Here is a 20,320-nt window from a genome sequence, read left to right on the forward strand (position 1 = left end):
GGAGTATGAACTCTGAAGTTAGCCTGCCTGAGTCGAAATTTGGGTTCTGTCATTTAATAGCTATGCAACTCTATGGAAGTTACTCACTATCCCCTATTCTCTCTTTCCCCATCTAAAAAATGAGGATGATAACTCTATCTTATAAAAGTTATTGTGAAAATTAAGTGGGAAAATTTTCACTCAGTGTAGTACGGGAGGAAGAAAAGAAACAATAATGTATCTAAGTGCTCAGCAAAGGGTCCGACACATGGTAACATGGAAGCAATGGCAGGTGTTAGTTATTAAGTACAGGTGTAGAGGGGAAAGGAGATATATCAGATGACTGCTGAGAAATCTTCCAAATTTGAAAACCTATCAAATTCTTGAGAAAAAAATTTTAATTTTATCAAATAGGACAAAGAAAATTCCAAAACAGTGAAGTATCCACTCAAATCAGATCAATACTTGGTTTAAATTCACCCTCAAACCTCTGAAGGCATTTATTAACATCTTTATTTATGACTATTAGCTATAAGTTGCCTCCCAATAATATAAATTAAATGTGTAAAATGAATTTGTATTTAAAGAATGAGGAGAGTTAACTTACATCTAAGCAATTTTGATCAATATCAACTAACAGATATAAAGAGGTACTCCCCTACCAGAATTTTGACCACGGATTGAGTTCTTTCATTTCAGAAGTTCAAAAATGAAAACTTGCAATAAGAAAACAATTTCCAAAGAATTCAAGAAGGAACTATAACAGCTTCATGTTAACTGGAATCTCTAGGGTAATAACCAGTCAGCTTAGAAGCCAGTGACAGTGCAGGTTAAGACATGGGTTAGGTTGGGAATTTATTCCAAACCTAAGCTAACCAAATTTATGGATTGATTATGGGTTCCACTCTAGAAATCCTATCCATTTAGGGTTCCAAATTAGCAACAATTTACTCAGAAACAACGTGAAGTCTCCAGAAACGAAGCCATGTGCCTAGGGGACTTCTTGTCCAGAAGCAATGTAACTCAAAGCAGACCTTTTGGGGCAGTACCTAAGAAACCTTCATAACCTAATAACCTGAAAAAACCTTGAAGACAGACTTTGCCAACCTTTATGGTCAGTAGAAAAAAGAAACTTTGGGCTGCTAAACAGAGCTGAATCTGAGATGTACATTACATGAGTAAGAAGTGTAAGAAGCACACACCTGAGCAGCCCCGGTGGCTCAACGGTTTAGCGCCACCTTCAGCCCGGGGGTGGGATCCTGAAGACCCTGGACTGAGTCCCATGTTGGGCTCCCTGCGTGGAGCCTGCTTCTCTCTCTCTCTCTCTGTCTCTCATGCATGAATAAATAAAATTTCTTTAAAAAAAAAATTTTTTTTTTTTAAAAAGAAGCACACACCTCCATGACGCTCAGCATCACTGAGGCTGGAAAGAAAACTGCAGGTAGACAATTAGAACAGTGAGGGCAAAGCCTCCACTCCTAGAATAAAATATTAAGCCTTGTGGCTCTTTTCCTCTCTCTTCCTTATACTTATCATTTTTTCCTACTCCTTGATCTCTGTGGTTTTCCTTGCCATGTAACTATTTTCCTATCTTTTCCAGTTGTTCCATTCTGTTGTTACACTTGAATTCGTTTAAAATTCCTTCTCTTTGTCCTTTCTGTCATTGTAAGAACTTATGAAAGAAATTGTGTAGAAAGAGCGACGCCTGGGTGGCTCAGTGGTTTGGCGTCTGCCTTTGGCCCAGGGCGTGATCCTGGAGTTCTGGGATCGAGTCCCACATCGGGCTCCCTGCATGAAGCCTGCTTCTCTTTCTGCCTATGTCTCTACCTCTCTCTCTGAGTCTATCATAAACAAATATATAAAATCTTAAAAAAAAAAAAAGGAAGAAATTGTGTAGAAAGAAACTGTAAGTATAAAAGAGAAGGCTTTGACAAATTCTATTTGTTAACATGAATATCACCTACTTCTTTCTGATCTGTAACCTCCACATGTCAAAACACTATGCCAAGATAAGAGGAGAGAAACTACTAAAAAATACTCAAGCCTAATAAGTAATTTTGGTGACAATATGAAAAAGCAAAGAGCAAAATTAATACAAAGAGGCATCACATAACCCTAACATATAGACAGCAATTTTTTAAAGTTTATTTATTTTTTTTTTAGTAACTTCTACACCCAATGTGAGGCTCGAACTCACAACCCAAGATCAAGAGTCACACATTCCTCCAACTGAGCCAGCCAGGTGCCCCTACATAGTAATTCTTAATTCTAATACAAAAGAAATCTTCACCAAAATTCAAAATACATAGATACATAAGCTTTCCTAAATGTAGACACTTGTAGTTTATGTTCAGGAAAAAAAAATGTGGAAGAACTTAACACTCCTTAGCTATTTTTATTCCTTATAATAAAATAACAATTCTCCTCAAACTTAAAAAAATTTTTTTACCAAAAAGAGGTGCAATGTAATTTTGTATTACTTCATTCTTAGGAGCATATACAGAATTCAAGGAAGCAATTTTAATCATTCATCCCTTTGAAAACATCACTTAAAATGACTTTTCAGGGATGCCTGGGTGGCACAGCAGTTGAGCGTCTGCCTTTGGCTCAGGGCGTGATTCCAGGGTCCCTGGATCGAGTCCCACATCAATCTCTCTCCATGGAGCCTGCTTCTTCTCCCTCTTCCTACGTCTCTGCCTCTCTGTGTGTCTCTCATGGATAAATAAATAAAATCTTAAAAAAAAAAAAAATCCTCTTTAAAAAAAATAAAAAAAGACTTTTCAAGGGACGCCTGGGTGGCTCAGTGGTTGAGTGTCTGCCTTTGGCGCAGGGCGGGATCCTGGAGTCCCAGGATCGAGTCCCAAATCAGGCTCCCTGTGTGGAGCCTGCATCTCCCTCTGTCTCTGCCTCTCTGTGTTCCTCATTAAAAAATAAATAAAATCTGGGGATCCCTGGGAGGCGCAGCGGTTTAGCGCCTGCCTTTGGCCCAGGGCGCGATCCTGGAGACCCGGGATTGAATCCCACGTCGGGCTCCTGGTGCATGGAGCCTGCTTGTCCCTCTGCCTGTGTCTCTGCCTCTCTCTCTCTCTCTCTCTCTCTCTGTGACTATAATACATAAATAAATAAAAATTTAAAAAAAAAATAAATAAAAAATAAATAAATAAATAAATAAAATCTTAAAAAAAAAGAAAGACTTTTCAAAGTTCTTTTCCCTTTAAAAGAGGAAATAAGGGTAATGGTATATACTAATGCATGTCCTAGCTACTGATATAAAAATCTAGCCTGCAATTAAAATGGGGTCCAAGAAATAAAATTTCTTAATTATTAATTCTGAATTATTCTTAACTATTTTAAATGTATGCCATGAGCTACATGCACATTTTTGAGGTGTGTCTCTACCCCATTTTTATTTTATTTTCCTCCTCTCTCCAACACGTGGACTGGGATTCTTTCAATTAGAATATGATTTTAAAGTCACGATCCTACCTAGAGTAAGTACTTGACATTATATTTAAGGGTATTAAATTCACTCTAGAAAAATAAAACTGAAAGAAAATAATCAGTAAATATGATAGGACTTTTTTTCTCTTGACTATTTTCTAAAAAATATGTAGCCATATTAATATACTTAAATAATTCCAAGAATATAAAAGAAAAAATTTACTTGTTTCATAAAATCTATATAAAATATCCAACTTACCAATATCATTAACCAGGGAATTAGAATCAGATGCCCCCAGGGTAGCTTCAAACTCCTCTTGGAGACGATACGCTCTTTGCAGCAGAGCTTCAAGTTTATGGATAAATTCAGTACTAATAATATCCTATGAGGAGAAAAAAGTACATACAGCAAATATTAGATTCTAATGTTAAAATCCTCAGTAACTTCCACTTTTTTTTTTTAAAGACTTTTTTATTTATTCATGAGACACATAGAAAGAGAGAGGCAGAGACATAGGCAGAGGGAGAACCAGGCTCCCTGTGGGGAGCCCAATGCAGGACTCAATTCCAGGACCCTGGGATCATGCCCTGAGCCAAAGGCAGACACTCAACCACTGAGTCACCAAGGTGTCCCAACACCTTCCACTCTTAAATGAAAGGCAGAGAAAGTGTGGGATATGAGGAATAACTATTGGGTAGTGACAGCACTGGGTTCTAGCTGGGCCTTTGGCAAGGTCACCTCAGTTCTTAGGGATTTAGCTTCTCTACCTGTAAATATAAGGAGTGGGAGTAGATCAGGGCTTTTAAAAGTAAGATCCTGGAATAGCAGCATCAGTATCATCTGAGAATTGCTAGAAATGCAAATTCTCAGGACCTAATCCACACACTGAATTAGAAACCCAAGTCTGTCTTAATAAGCCTTTCAGATGGTTCTGATCATGCTCAAATTTAAGAATCACTAGCCAACAAGGTGCCTGGGTGGCTCAGTCAGCTAAGCTTAGTCTGCCTTCATCTTGGGTTATGATCCCATATCCTGGGATCCAGCCCCATGTGGGGCTCCCTACTCAGCTAGGAGTCTGCTTCTCCCTTGCCCTCTATCCCTCCCCCCCATTTGGGCATGTTCTCTCACTCTCTCAAATAAATAAATAATATCTTAAGAAAAAAATCATTAGCCAAAATGATCAATATCAGTCTATTTAAAAGTCTATGTAACTTTTATGAATATAATACCATTTAATTAATCACAAAGTATAAAACAGACTTTTAAAAATCCCCTTAGAAATCTTACTAGCTTAATTCCATATATTCCTGGAAAATCAGGGAACTTGATATGAATTGTAAATTTGGGATTCAACAACTAACTGAACAGAAAAAGCCCAATAAGATATAACCCTACATAATCCCAAGGGGGGCCAAAAAACCAGTTTTATTAAATGCCACAAAAAGCAAGGACACTGAATCAACATTAAACATTGTTCAATTCTTCCAATATTATAAAGGCCACTCTTAGATAAATCACCCTTACATCTACACTTTCTTCAGCAATGGCATCTCCTGCACCCAATTTAATAGAACCACAGGCTTCATCTTCAGCCTGTCTATTTCGAAAAGTGAGAGCTTGCTCCCATCGACGCAGCGCCTCTTCAAACAATTCCATACCTATGAATTAAGAACAGAATAATTGTAAGAAAAACCAATAGCAAAATAAAATTATTTTAGGCTGAAGTCTTTTTCATATAGTTATCAACAATGGCACAGTCTGACTGTAACTTTGGCACTAAAGAATAATTTTATGTTCACCTCATTTCATAGCAGAATTTTAATTTCCCAACATATTCTAGGCCTATAATTCTAGTCAACCAAAAATCAGAGAAATGACCGATATATCTTCTTTTTTTAAATGTAACTCAAATTTATATCCTGCTTGGGATTTTTCTAGAACAGTGTCATGAGTTCATCAAAAGTCCAACAATGACTAATTTTTATATTCACACAACTATCTTTCAATATATCCTCCTAAACTAAAAACATAGGTAAATAGAAGAAACTAGTTGATAAGAAGCTATCAGGTTTATAAGAGGTTGTCACAAGGAGAGAGTAAAGCTGAGAGGAAATAGGATACTAAGGCTAAATAAAGGTTTTCCCAACTTTTTTTCCCCCACAGAATGTTCCTTAAACTACATGATTTGTAGTTGGATGGATAAATTGCTGGGTCAGTTGTGTTTGGATGGACAAATTGCTGGGTCAGTTGAAAATCTACAAAACTTCTGGAAAACCCATCAAGAGTTACAGTTCAAGTAGAAATTCTATATCCCCCCAGCTAGACAGCTTTATGGGGAAAAAAAGGTGAATATGTGATTCTTTTTCTCCAAGTAAAAAAAAAAAAAAAGTCTTACCAAAATAATTACGTACTTCAAACAAAACCAAAATATTCCAACATTCAAGACATATAAAATATTCCAATATTCTAGACATATTAATGAAAAAGATCTTTAAAAGCTACTTAATTTAGGGGTGCCTGGATGGCTCAGTTGGTAGAGCATATGACTCCTGATCTCAGGGTCGTAAGTTCAAGCCCTATGTTGGGCATGGAGCCTACTTAAAATAAAATAGGGGTGCCTGGTTGGCTCAGTTGGTTAGGCATCTGACTCTTGGTTTTAGCTCAGGCCATGATCTTAGGGTTGTGAGATCAAGCCCTGCACTAGGCTCTCTTCACTCAGCTCAGAATTTGCTTGAGATTCTCTCTCCCTATCCCTTTGCCCCTCCCCCTGCTTTCCCTCCCTCTTCCTCTCTCAAATAAATTAATCTTAAAAAAAAAATCAACAAATCAGATTAGATAAGTGTAACAGATTGAATAGTGGCCAACAAAAAATGTCAGGTCCTAACCTCTGGAACCTGTAAACATTACTTTACAAAGAAAAGGGGTCTTTGCAGATGTGATTAAATTAAGGAATTTAACATGGGTGGTTATCCTAGATTATTTGGTGGACCCTAAATCCAATCACAACTGTCCCAGTAAGAGGGTGAGGGGGATTTGGTGTGCACAGAGGAGGTACTGACTAGAGATTGCAGTCACATGGCCATAAGCCAGAACCTATCAAAAGCTGAGAGGGACAAGAAACAGTTACTCCCCTAAGCCTCCAGAGGAAGCACAGCTCTAAAGATATCTTGATTTCAACCCAGTGATAATGATTTCAGTCTTCCGGCTGCCAGAAGTCTGAAAGAATACATTTCTGCTATTTAAACAACTAAGTTTGTGGTAATTTGTTAGAGTATCCTCCAAAAACTAATATAGTAGGTTATGTTATGTACACTAGATTCAAAAGATATAAGAACATTTCAAAACTATGCTGTTTCCCTTAGAATAATTCATCATTCTTTAGTTTCACATTAAATGAGAGTATAATATCTTAAAACTTTATTATGGTATTCCTACCCATCAAGTATAAGTTCTCAGGAGTGGTCACAGGAATATTCACAAGTTTAATATCATCTTCATCTGCTTTGTCCCAGGAGTTAGAATTGCCACAAGCACAGCTATGACAAGAATTGACACTCTGGACCTAAAATTAAGATCAACAGAAGTTACTTCAAAATGCCTTTTGTGATAGTATTTTGCAATCTTTTGTATTTACATATTATTTACATAACCTATTCCTGGTAAAACAACATATATAATTCCTACCTGAAGAAACAAATCTAACTATAGTCAGGAGTCACACCTTAAGTATTTTAAGCCTTTGTTTGCTCAAAAATACACAAATAGGAGAGTATTTCAAACAAAAATTAGTTATTTCTCTAAAAAAATCAAGCAGTTATTTTTATAGTTTACTGTTTTATTAACTATTTACTTATTAATTTTATCCACACCTACTTTGGTTAGAGGTAACTAGCTTATTTCCTTTCCAGAATTTATTGGCAATGCTGATTCTCTGCTAAACAATAACTGAAACTGAAAAGCCTTTACCATCATCCCTTCTCTAGCAAGGTGCACTGGGCCAATCATTTCAGTCACCTCTATGCAAATGACTGCCTAGTCTCTACTTCCAGTTCTGTCCTTTTAAAATAAACCTAGGGGGTCTGGATGGTTCAGTCGGTTCAGGATCGGACTTAACGATTTCAGCTCAGGTCATGATCTGATGTGTCGTGAGATCGAGTCCCGTGCTGGGCTCTGTGCTCAGCAGGGAGTCTGCTTGAGATTCTGTTTCTGCCCCTTTCCTCATGCACTCTCTCTTTTTCTCTCTCAAAACAAACTTTTTTTTAAAATTAAAAATAAAGAAATTTAGCCCATATTTCCATCTGCCTATTTGATTCTACTCAGCTCTTCTGCTGGCATCTTAAAACTGACTCTATCAAAAAGGAGCTCTGCATCTTCCCACAACAAAAATTTTTCCTTCTCCAGATTCACTAATAATACTTCCATCCCCATAATTTCCCAAACTTGAAAACAGAAAGCCATCTTTAACTTCTCTTCTCACACCTCTCATATGCAATTACCAAGTTTTGTGGACCCTGTCCCCTCCTTTCCACATGTGTTGCCTTGTTTGGGCACTCAGTAAAAAAGGCGAAATCTGGGTTCCTAGTCCCAGCAGTGGAATGATGAGGTGAGCTGAAGCAAGTATAGTAAAGGCACTCCAGACTTTCTATCCACATTTATCATGAAACTCCCTTTTTCTACTTAGTAGTTAAGAACAACTGCTTAAACTCAGTTGAAAAATTTCAAAATAGAGGTATTCTCTGACACAGAGTAAATCCAGATTATAGAATGGGCATATATTTCATCATCCTGTTCAGTTTCAAAGAACAAATGAAAGCCTGCAGGCCTTTGATCTAGATGTTCCTACCACAGAATAGCCTTTAAAAATTTAGTATATTTTTAAGCACTTAAGAAAGGGGCAGCTATATATTCCAACAAAATACAGAAGCAGGGTACAGAACATGGTGTTCAATAAATTATTTAAAATAATGAATACAGGGACACCTGGGTGGCTCAATGGTTGAGCATCTGCCTTCGGCTCAGGGCGTGATCCCAGGGTCCCCAGATTGAGTCCCACATTGGGCTCCCTGCACGGAGCCTGCTTCTCCCTCTGCCTGTGTCTCTGCCTCTCTTTCTCTGTGTTTCTCATGAATAAATGAATAAAATCTTTTAAAAATATAAAAATAAAAAAATAAAATTAAATAATGAATATACATGATGGTAGAGGCATACTTTCCTGGAAGTATATATGTAAGAAATTATCAATACTGTTTGTCTCCAAGGAGGGGAACCAGAAGGATCAGGAACATATTTATCACCATACATTTTCTTGCCTCTTCTTTATTTAGTAAAAAGCCTATTTAACAATCTACCTATTTAACAAATTTTTAAACTTTACTAAATTGCAACAAATACTAACTTTTTTTCTCCCCGTCAATCAATACTATATCAATGCTCCAAAGAACAAGGTAAGGAACTGCACACTTGGCTTCAGCAAGCCACACACTTTAAACCTATGGAGGCTCATTATTTTGTGACCTAGCATGAAGTCTGGCTGTATCTTTCCAGCTTCTTTACAGAACATCTAGTTTTGAAACAACACTTCCACATCAACACTGTTCTACAGACCCTCATGTGTCCACATCACTTACTCAAGGAAAGCTGGAATGAAACTGGCTGGTTAGTCAGCAAAAGGAAAAGTTTACTTGCTTAAAGAAAACAGACACAACCAGATGATTTAAGGTTCTTTCCATACTAGGAGTTATCTATATGACATTTAAACAAAGAGATAACAATAGACACAAGGGCAAATCTATAAAACAGTAAGTTTTGTTCTTTACTTACGGAGGCTAAACTCTGTGCAGAACCTGAGTATTTACTGAAAAGTCCTCCATTAGCATAATTACAAGACTGAGATCCTTTGTCTTTGGCAGAACTTAAAGATAACGTCAAATTCTGTCTACTACTGGAACAACTTGAACCTACCAAATACAATAATATCAATAATATTAGAGATATTATTAACTCCAATGATAAATTTAATGTAAAATTTCAAGGTTTACATTATATTCATTCAGAAAGCTAGGTTTAAAACACATTTCACTCAGATGTATAAATTATTAAATGTACATCATTAAAATCCACATCTCTTTACAATTGTATTTAACACTGCTAAATTCTGCTTCTTAAATGAAGAATAAAATATTCATCTAATTACAGCAGTATATGAATGATCTGTTGTAATCAGTATAAAAAATCCTGGCAACTAAGGGTGCCTGGTGAGTGAGCTGGTAGGGTATATAACTCTTGATCTTAAGTTTATAAGTCTGAGTCCCATGTTCGGTGCAGAGAATAATTAAAAATAAAATTAAAAAAAAAAACATACTGGTAACTATGAACCTTCAAGTTATAAATTTAACAAAATATAAGCACTTTCTTTCCTGAATTACATCTAAACCATATCATATTACACTATAATTAGTTTTTTATATTTCTGTCTCTCCTAATTATCTATTCATCTATGGCAGATACTGTGTCTTAGCTCATCTTTAATGCAACAGTTAAGACATTCTTCAATTCAATCCCTGGACTTATATGACCCTGTGCAAGTCCCTTAAGTTTTCCTTATCTCATATTTTTTTCCTTATCTCATTCTTAAGTCTAAACAATAACTCAGGATATAGTCCAAATTCATAGGATTGCTATAAAGGTTAAATAATGCAGTGAATATACATTAGCACTACCCCTGAGATCTAACAAAATCTCATTAAGTGAGAGCTACCATTACTGTAATGTTCACTGTACTTGGCACAAAAGTCCTTCATTAATTATTTGCTAGACAAGTCAATCACAAAAGCATATGATACTCTAAATAAATCTAAATTAATTTAAAAAAAATAAGAAATTCAGCATGCTCAAGAAATTATTGTTATTGATATACTTTGGCAATATGTACCACATCTCTAACTATAGATCCATAGATCTTTTAGAGACCAGCAATTCTATTCTACTTATATATTAAGAAAATAATCAGACAAATATATGCAAAGCAAGAAAAGCATTCTAAAGGGACAACAAGGGACACCTGGGTGGCTCAGCGGTTAAGCGTCTGCCTTCGGCTCAGGCAGTGATCCCAGAGTTCTGGGATCGAGTCCCACATAGGGCTCCCTGCATGGAGCCTGCTTCTCCCTCTGCCTATATCTCTGCCTCTCTCTCTGTGTCTCTCATGAATAAATAAAATCTTTAAAAAATAAATAAATAAATAAATAAATAAACAAACAAACAGACAACAAGAAACTGCTTAAACAAATCAGGGTGTATGTTTACAAACTTAACATTAAGTACATACTAAATATGAAAGCATAGAAGTATATTTTTTGACCTAGAAAAACATTCTTAACAGTCTACAAAAAGGTAATCATAATTTTCCTTAAACTAGATATACCATTTATATGTACATAATATAAAATTTTATGTTTTAATATATTTAAATGCAACTAGAAATGGATAGATATATGCCAAAGTATTATTATTCATTACTTCTGGGTAGCACAGTATCAGGTGATTTTAATTTTTTGTTTGCTTATCTGTATGTTCTAATCTTTCTAAAATGAATCTGTATATCTGTATTATTCTTAAAGGAACTCTGGAGACTAAAACACTGAAATCACTGCACATCAGTTATGATTTATATATAAAATTTCCTTTATAGATTTAATTCAGCTAGCTCCACATACCTTTGTCTGATGCTGCTCTCTTAGCATATTCAAGTACAAGGTGCTCTGGTTCCCATGGTAATATTTTTCCTTTCTTCTTTCCACGTTTTCTTTTAAAATGATGGGCCAGAAAAATTACAGACACAGCACTCACTGCAGTGACCACAAACAACTTTTTTGCTACTGGTGAAAATTTTATCTGGAAAAGATGCAGGTAGGTTGAAAAAAATTTCTTACATTTATTTGTTCACTTAAAGACATAAGAACAAAACTTATTCTTAAGCTAACCTAGTTCTAAGTAATGCCAAGAGAATATTATTTCACACTCTTCAGTGATAGGTAGCCCAATTTGAATTTTATTTATTTATTCATGAGAGACACAGACTGAGAGAGAGAGGCAGAGACATAGGCAGAAGGAGAAGTAGGTTCCTCGCAGGGAGCCCAATGGTGGGACCTGATCCTGGGATCACGACCTGAACCAAAGGCAGGCGCCCAACAACTGAGTCACCCAGGCATCCCCCAATTTGAATTTTAAAAACAAGCAAACTATACTAACCTATTATTTTCTTAAGTTCCTAGGTAACGAATCTACCAAAAAGTCAAAAGGAACACAAAATAATTCAACGTCATTAAAACCTGTTGAACAACCAATGATTTTCATGCAACTAAATATCTGAATCACAGCAAGATTTTAAATTATAGGAATGATTAATTCAGTTTCGCTTTGTTGTTTTTTAAAAGATTTTATTTATCCATTCATGAGAGACAGAGGGGGGCGGGCAGAGACATAGGCAGAGGGAGAAGCAGGCTCCATGCAGGGAGCCTGATCTGGGACTCGATCCCGGGTCTCCAGGATCATGCCCTGGGCTGAAGGCAACACTAAACCACTGAGCTACCTGGGCTGCCCGATTGTTTTTGTTTTTTAAGTAGGCTCCACACTCAGTGTAGAGCCCAACATGGGGCTTGAACTCACACACCTGAAATCAAGAAGTGAGCTGAGATCAAGAGCCAGACACTTAACCAACTGAGCCACCCAAGGAGCCCCATTTCAGAGTTTTAATTTTTTTTTTTTTAATTTGGACAATTTTGAAATTTGGACAAACATGAATTAACTCAATTTTTTTAAAAGATTTATTTATTTGAGAGAGAGAGAGAGCACATGCACTCGAGGAAGAGGAGAGCAAAGGGAGGAAGAATTTCAAGCAGACTCTGTGCTGAATGTAGAACCCAATGCAGGGCTTGATCTCACAACCCTGAGATCAGGACCTGAGCCAAAACCAAGAGTCAGAAACTTAACCGACTGTGCCACCCAGATGCTCTGAATTAACTCAATTTGTAAATGCTATCTGAATAAGTCCTTTTATGCATGAATTATTCAACAAGTATTTACTCAGCATTTTACAATGTACCACACTGTATTATGAAGATTAAAATTCTTACTGTAATTCTATTCAGCAAGCAAATATCAATGCCTTTCAATGATCGAGAAGCCCTGGTTATTGAGGCCACAGATCTTGCCTCCTTCAAGCAGTGTGCTAACAGTAGAGACAAATATATGGTCAGATAATTACAGTATTGTGTGATAAATACAGTAATATAAGTATACACTATTAATATCAGAGCAAGAGGTAATTAACTTTGTCTTGGGGGACAGACACTATCAATCACCTAAAATACAGGAGATCTATATATAAAGCCATAGTCGTGGGGTGTAGAGAGGTACAAAGAGTGTCACTTCTAAATTCTTTTTTTTTTTTTTAAGATTTTATTTATTTATTCATGAGAGACACAGAGGAAGAGAGAGAGGCAGAGATACAGGCAGAGCGAGAGAGAAGCAGGCTCCATGCAGGGAGCCTGATGCATTTCCAAATTCTTAACAACAAAAAGCCAAGCAAATGCCAAGTTCTCATTTTTTCTTGAACCCATCACAATGCTGAGGTCGGAGGGCAATCTGCCAGCCCCAAAACTAAAGAGACACAGGCATCTGCACGAAGAGATAACTTATAAACTCTGGCATGCTGAGATAAAACACAAAAGGATATTTATGAGTTCAACTAGTACGCGAGTAAATTGGTAGAGACAGTGTGCACTGGTGAGAGAGGGTAAAGTGCCCCCTGGTAGCAGGGCTGCAAAGATAGGGGTAATCCATATTTTTTGCAGGTTTTATCTTCATGAATCCCACCAGTCACTACTCACATAAAAGAAAGCAAGAATCCTAAGTCTCCCTAATGGTGCAGAGTGGGAGAGGGAAAAAGGAGCTTTTGTGGAGGGGCATGAACTGCATCAATACTCTCCTCTATCCCCTCAAAGGAACAAAAGACAATCTGTGGGATGCAGCTTTAGCTTTCAAAGGACATTTATAGGGCAGCCCCGGTGGCATAGCAGTTTAGCGCTGCCTGCAGCCCAGGGTGTGATCCTGGAGACTCGGGATCGAGTCCCACATCAGGCTCCATGCAAGGAGCCTGTGTCTCTGCCTCTCTCTCTCTCTCTCTGTGTGTCTCTCATGAATAAATAAATAAAATCTTTAAAAAAAAAAAAGGACATTTATACCATTAAATGCTTATATTAAAGAAGAAAGGTAGCAAAATCCATAATCTGAGTTTTTAACCTTAAGAAACTAGAAAAAAGAACAAATTCAATCCAAAGCAAGCAGAAAATAGGAAGTAATAAAGACTAAACAGAAATCAATGAAACAGAAAACCAAATCAGTAAAATCAAGTTTTTAAAAAACAAAACTTAGGGGATCCCTGGTTGGCTCAGCGGTTTAGCGCCTGCCTTTGGTCCAGGGCGTGATCCTGGAGTCCCGGGATCGAGTCCCACGTTGGGCTCCCGGCATGGAGCCTGCTTCTCCCTCCTCCTGTGTCTCTGCCTCTCTCTCTCTCCCCCCTCTCTGTCCATCATGAATAAATAAATAAATCTTTTTAATAAATAAATAAATAAATAAATAAATAAATAAATAAATAAATAAATAATAAAATAAAAAATCAATAGGGTCACTCCCAATAGGCTTCGGGGGGGGGGGGGGACAGAAATGAATAAAACTCACAAAATTCTAGCCACTCAGTCCAAAAACAAACAGAGAGAGAGAAAAGACACAGATTACCAAAATCAGAAATGAAAGAGGTGTCATCACTAAAGACCTCACAGATTACTATGAACAACTCTATGCCCATAAATTCAACAATTTTAGATGAAATGGGTCAATTTCTTGAAAAACAGAGTGAATCAAAATTCACTCTGGAAGAAATAGCATGAATAGTTACATATGTACAAAGAAACTGAATATGTAGTTAAATAAAAACTTTTCACAAACTATAGGGCAAATTCTACCAAATATTTAAGAAAGAATTATCAATTCCATTCAATAAAGGAATATTTCTCAATGATTGCTTGAAGCCAGCATTATTATTAATATCAAAACCAAAGACATTACAAAAAATTATAAGCTAATATCTGTAATGTTGATAGATTTTTAAAAAAAATCCTTCACAGGGGGATCCCTGGGTGGCGCAGCGGTTTGGCGCCTGCCTTTGGCCCAGGGCGCGATCCTGGAGACCCAGGATCGAATCCCATGTCGGGCTCCCGGTGCATGGAGCCTGCTTCTCCCTCTACCTGTGTCTCTGCCTCTCTCTCTCTCTCTCTGTGTGTGTGTGTGACTATCATTAAAAAAAAAAAAATCCTTCACAAAATATTAACACATTGTTGAATCCAGCAATATATAAAATGAATACTATATATGGTCAAGTAGTGTATATCCTAGGAATGCAAATCTGGTTCAACATTAAAAAATCAATCAATGCAACTTACCATAATAACAAACCAAGAAAAAAAGCCATAATATAATCTTAATAGATTCAAAAAGAACATTTGAAAATATTCAGCATCCACTCATGATTTTTAAAAATCTCTACAAATTAGGACTAGAAGGTGTGTGGCTTAAATAGTGTCCCCTCAAAATTCACATACACTTTGAATATCAGATTATGATCTTATTTTAAAAAGTCTTTGTCAATATATTTAAGAATCAAAATAACATCACACCGTTACAGGGTGATCCTTATAAGGGATTAAATTATATTAATTTTTTAAAAAAATAAATTGTATCAATTTTTTCATTGAGACATAAAAGAGAAGTCCATGTGAAGAGGGAGAGATTACAGTGATGCTGCCACAGCCAAGGAATGCCTGAAGCTATCCAGAAACAACATCATAATAAAGTACAAAACAATACAAAAAGTCAAGAAAAAAGAATAAAAGGAATACATACTGGAAAGGAAGTGAAACTGCAATTTGATTGTCTACATGGAAAATCCCCCCCAAAATATACCGCTCAAATCTCCTAGAACTGGTAGGTAAGTAGGCTACAAAGTCAATGACAGCAATAAGCAACTGGAATTTGATATATGAATTTTTAAATTTATTTGTTTATTTATTTGACAGAGAGCACAGAAACAGCGGGAGTGAGGGGCACAGGGAGATGGAGAAGTAGGCTCCCCACTGAGCAGGGAGCCAGATGTGGGGCTAGATCTCAAGATCTGGGATCAAAACCTGAGCTGAAGGCAGACATTTAATCAACTGAACCACCCAGGCGTCCCTGACATTTGAAATTTAAAAAGCAATACCATTTATAATAGCACCAAGTAAGAGAAAAAGAAAAAAAATACTTAGAGGTAAATCTAAAAAAAAGAAATCAGTGCTAGTTAATAACAAAATACTGATGAAAAAACAAAGATGAAAGGAGATACATCATGTTCATGGATTATAAAATGTTGTTTCTCTCCAATCTGATTTACAAAAACCAATAGAATTTTAATCAAAATCCCAGGAAAAAAAGATTTTTTTGGGCAGCCCCAGTGGCACAGTGGTTTGGCGCTGCCTGCAGCCCGGGGTGTGATCCTGGAAACCAAGGATCGAGTCCCACGTCAGGCTCCCAGCATGGAGCCTGCTTCTCCCTCTGCCTGTCTCTCTCTGAATGAATTAATGAATAAATAAATCTTTAAAAAAAAAAGGAAAAAAAAGACTTTTTAAAGATCTTTATTTATTGGGGGTGGGGGGTACAAACGGGTGTGAAGGATGGAGGGAGAGAGAGAAGCAGACTCCCTGCTGAGTGGGGAGCCTGAAGTAGGGCTTGATCCCAGACCCTGAGATCATGACCTGAGCGAAAGGCAGACATTTAACTGACTGAGCCACCCAAGAGCCCCCAGGCAAAAATTTCTGTAGATATTGGCAGCTTATTATTAAAAAAAAAAAAAGTTGAGGAAAGACAAAGGAACTAGAATAACCAAAGTAACTCTGAAAAAGAACAAAGTTGGAGAACTTAATCTAGCCAATTTCAAAACTTAACTATAAAACTAGGATAATTAAAACAGGTGGTACTGCAAAACAACAGACATAAAGATCAATGTAACAGAAATCAGAAATAAACCTGTACATACACAGTCAAGCTATTTTTGTCAAAAGTAAAAAGGAGGGATCCCTGGGTGGCGTAGCGGTTTGGCGCCTGCCTTTGGCCCAGGGCGCGATCCTGGAGACCCAGGATCGAATCCCACGTCGGGCTCCCGGTGCATGGAGCCTGCTTCTCCCTCTGCCTATGTCTCTGCCTCTCTATCTCTCTCTCTATGACTATCATAAGTAAATAAATAAAAAATTAAAAAAAAAAAAAAGTAAAAAGGAAATTCAAGGAAGAAATTTCTAGAAGAAAACAAAATCCAAGACCCACAAACCACCTGCATGTTCCTCCACAGGTAAATGGATAAACTGTACATCCATACAATGGAATACTCAGCAATAAAAAGGGCCAGAATATTCAGACAGACAACAATGGAATGAATCTCAAATGCATTATGTTGAGAAAGATTATATACTGTATAATTTCATAAAATATAATAATTTACTATGGATCATAAACCTAAAACTACAGAAACATAAAATCTAAAACTATAAAAGTTCTAGAAGCAAGCACAGGAGAAAATCTTTGTGACCTTTGGCTATACAAATATATCTTAGAGACGACACCAAGAACCTAATCCATTTAAAAAAAAAAAAAAGTTGACAAATGGATTTCAGAATTAAAAACTTCTGGTCTGGGATCCCTGGGTGGCACAGTGGTTTAGCGCCTGCCTTTGGCCCAGGGCACGATCCTGGAGACCCGGGATCGAATCCCACATCGGGCTCCCAGTGCATGGAGCCTGCTTCTCCCTCTGCCTGTGTCTCTGCCTCTCTCTCTCTCTCTCTCTCTCTCTCTCTGTGTGTGTGTGTGTGACTATCATAAATTAAAAAAAAAAAAATCAAAAAAAAAATAAACAAAAATAAAAACTTCTGGCCTTTAAAAGGCACTGCTTAGGTACCAAGCAGGAGTTTGTGCTTCTCCCTCAAGAAGCAGGCTCCTCATTGAGCAGGGAGCCCGATATAGGGCTTGATCCCAGAACCTTGGGATCATATTCTGAGCCAAAGGCAGATGCTTAACTGAGCCACCCAGGTGCCCCTTTATTATTTTTAAAAATATCTCATGGAACAAGTTGGGTAATACACCTGGCCTCAGAGAATTATTCTTAGCATCGAAAAATAGGTGGTATAATAAAATCATATATGCAAAAAAATAAAAATAAAAAAAAAAAATCATATATGCAAAAGGTACAAAAGTAATTCCTAAAGAAGAAATACAAAATGCCAATGAACATTTTTAAAAAGTTAATACTCTGATTTTTAGGCTGTGAAAAAAGACATTATCCAATGATTATGATTAAGACACTGTTGGGGGCAGTCCTGGTGGCCCAGCGGTTTAGCACCACCCCTGGGGTGTGAACCTGGGGACCTAGGATAGGGTCCCGCGTAGGGCTCCCTGCATGGAGCCTGCTTCTCCCTCTGCCTGTGTCTCTGCCTCTCTCTCTCTCTCTCTGTGTGTCTCTCATGAATAAATGGGTAAGATTTAAAAAAAAAAAAAAAAAAGATTAAAAAAAAAAGACACTGTGTTGGTATACTCAATCTTTTTTGGCGGTATACCCAATCTGAAAAGCAACTTTAGAATGACAAACAAAAGCCTTTAAAATGTTCATACTTAATACAAATTCCTCTTAAATCTATGAAAGACTCTCAAAATATAAAAGAGATGTAAAATTAAAATCATGATGAAATACCATTCTTGGGGGTACCTGGGTGGCTCAGTGATTGAGCATGCCTTTTTCAGGTTGTGATCCTGGGGTCCTGGGATCAAGTCCCACATCAGACTCCTGAAAGGGAGCCTGCTTCTCCCTCTGCCTTTGTCTCTCCCTCTCTCTCTCTGTGTCTCTCACGAATAAATGAATAAAATCTTAAAAAAAAAAATACCATTCTCACCTATCAGACTGGCAAAAAAAAAAAACAAATTTGGGGAGTACAAAATAATACTGTTCCTACAGAAGGCAACTTAACATTACCTACCAAATTCAAATACATTTATTCTTTGGCCTGGAAATCCAAAGTCTAAATATTTATCCTGTGCCTATACCTGTATCCCATGCCTACACCTGTATGCATTGAGATATGTGAAACTTACTCATTATAGCATTGTTTGTAACAGCACTAGATCAGAAATAACACAAATGTTCATGTATAGAAATATTATGTAGCAGTAGGAATAAAAAAAAAAGAAAAATATCCATACATATTAATACAGAAAGATCTCCAGGAATAATCTAAGTGAAAAAACAAGAACATAGGTAGTATGCTCCCTTTTATAAGAAAGACAAGAAAATAAAGAGTATATAATTGCTTTTGCTGATATCTGATTAAGGAAACCCTGATATTCAAAGAATCCAAATGGTTACCCATAGGGAATGGATGGAGATTGAGATAGCAAAACATCTTCATGTATGTATCTGTATATATGTGTGTGGTTTTGATCTGTGAACTGTATTACCTATTCAAATAATACATTTTTAAAAAGATCATTGTAGGGATCCCTGGGTGGCGCAGCAGTTTGGCGCCTGCCTTTGGCCCAGGGCGCGATCCTGGAGACCCGGGATCGAATCCCACGTCGGGCTCCCGGTGCATGGAGCCTGCTTCTCCCTCTGCCTGTGTCTCTGCCTCTCTATCTCTCTGTGACTATCATAAATAAATAAAAATTAAAAAAAAAAATTAAAAAAAAAAAAGATCATTGTAAGGGCTAAATGAACTTGGAAACGTACCTAACAAAATGTGTAGCACAATGCTTTACACACGTCCTTCTGCTAGTCTTTGAAATGTCATCCAAATGGTATAACATATACAAATAAAAGAATACCAAACATTTAGACTTAATATTTTCACCTCTAGGAATCTACCTTAATAAAAATCTAAAAATTGGACAAAGATATATATAAATAATAAACTGTTGAAACAAACCAGAAACACAAAACCAGAAAAATATTCAATAAACTATAGTACATCTATAGTCATAAGGCATTTTTAATGATAGAGAATGTTCAAAATATAGAACTTTATAATCTCAAATGGGGGGAATAAGGTAGTGGGGGCAGGGAGAGGGGAGTGGAGGGCAGAGAGATATATACAAAAATAAAAGATCCAAAAAAAAAAAAAATAAAAAAATAAAAGATCTAGAGAAAGTATAGCAAATAAGCTTTTATAGAGGAACTGTTGATTATTTTTATTTTCTCTTTAATTCTTTTCCATATTTGTCAAATTTTCTCTTAAGTATGTAGTCCTGAAAAAGGAAAGAAAGGAAATGAGAGAAAATGGATCTGGGGATCAAGGAGGTACAAGCTAAAATCTTATTATTATTTGTACTTTTTTTTTTTTAAGATTTTATTTATTTATCTGAGAGAGAGACAGAGATGGTGACACAGAGCACAAGGGAGGGCAGAGAGGGACAAGTAGGCTCCTCTCTGAGCAAAGGGCCCAATGTGGGGCTCTACCCCAGAACCCTGGGAACATGACCTGAGCTGAAGGCAGACACTTAACCAACTGAGGCACCCAGGTACCCCTATTATTTGCACTTTTAAAGTAGGCTCCATGCCCAGCTTGAACTCACAACCCTAAGATCAAGGTCTGTCTGATCAAGTGTCAGATGCTTGGGGTACCTGGGTGGTTCAGTCCGTTAAGTGACTGACTCTTGATTTCAGCTTAGGTCATGATCTCAGGGTTCTGAGATCAAGCCCCATGTGGGGCTCTGTGCTCAGTGTAGAATCTGCTTATCTGTCTCCCTCCCCCTACTTGCATACTCCCCCTCTCA

At 37.0% G+C, this 20,320-nt stretch overlaps 1 protein-coding gene and 1 non-coding gene across 7 annotated transcripts in view; one reads left to right on the top strand and one right to left on the bottom strand.

The window, feature by feature from the left end:
* Window positions 1–20,320, bottom strand: part of MIGA1 (mitoguardin 1) — an 82,843-nt gene that overhangs the window by 57,550 nt on the left and 4,973 nt on the right. For all 6 annotated transcript variants that reach the window (XM_072754822.1, XM_072754825.1, XM_026004740.2 and 3 more), the window contains exons 3-7: window positions 11,134–11,311; window positions 9,242–9,378; window positions 6,857–6,983; window positions 4,946–5,079; window positions 3,680–3,803 (exon numbers count right to left, since the gene is read on the bottom strand). In XM_072754822.1, coding sequence (XP_072610923.1) covers window positions 3,680–3,803; window positions 4,946–5,079; window positions 6,857–6,983; window positions 9,242–9,378; window positions 11,134–11,311 — 700 coding nt within the window. The remainder of the gene's footprint in view (window positions 1–3,679; window positions 3,804–4,945; window positions 5,080–6,856; window positions 6,984–9,241; window positions 9,379–11,133; window positions 11,312–20,320) is intronic.
* On the top strand, window positions 5,937–6,009 carry TRNAR-CCU (transfer RNA arginine (anticodon CCU)). The gene has a single exon. It is a non-coding gene; the product is annotated as a tRNA-Arg (tRNA).

The sequence above is a fragment of the Vulpes vulpes genome, chromosome 3 (assembly GCF_048418805.1).
Source record: "Vulpes vulpes isolate BD-2025 chromosome 3, VulVul3, whole genome shotgun sequence".
Lineage (NCBI taxonomy): Eukaryota > Metazoa > Chordata > Mammalia > Carnivora > Canidae > Vulpes > Vulpes vulpes.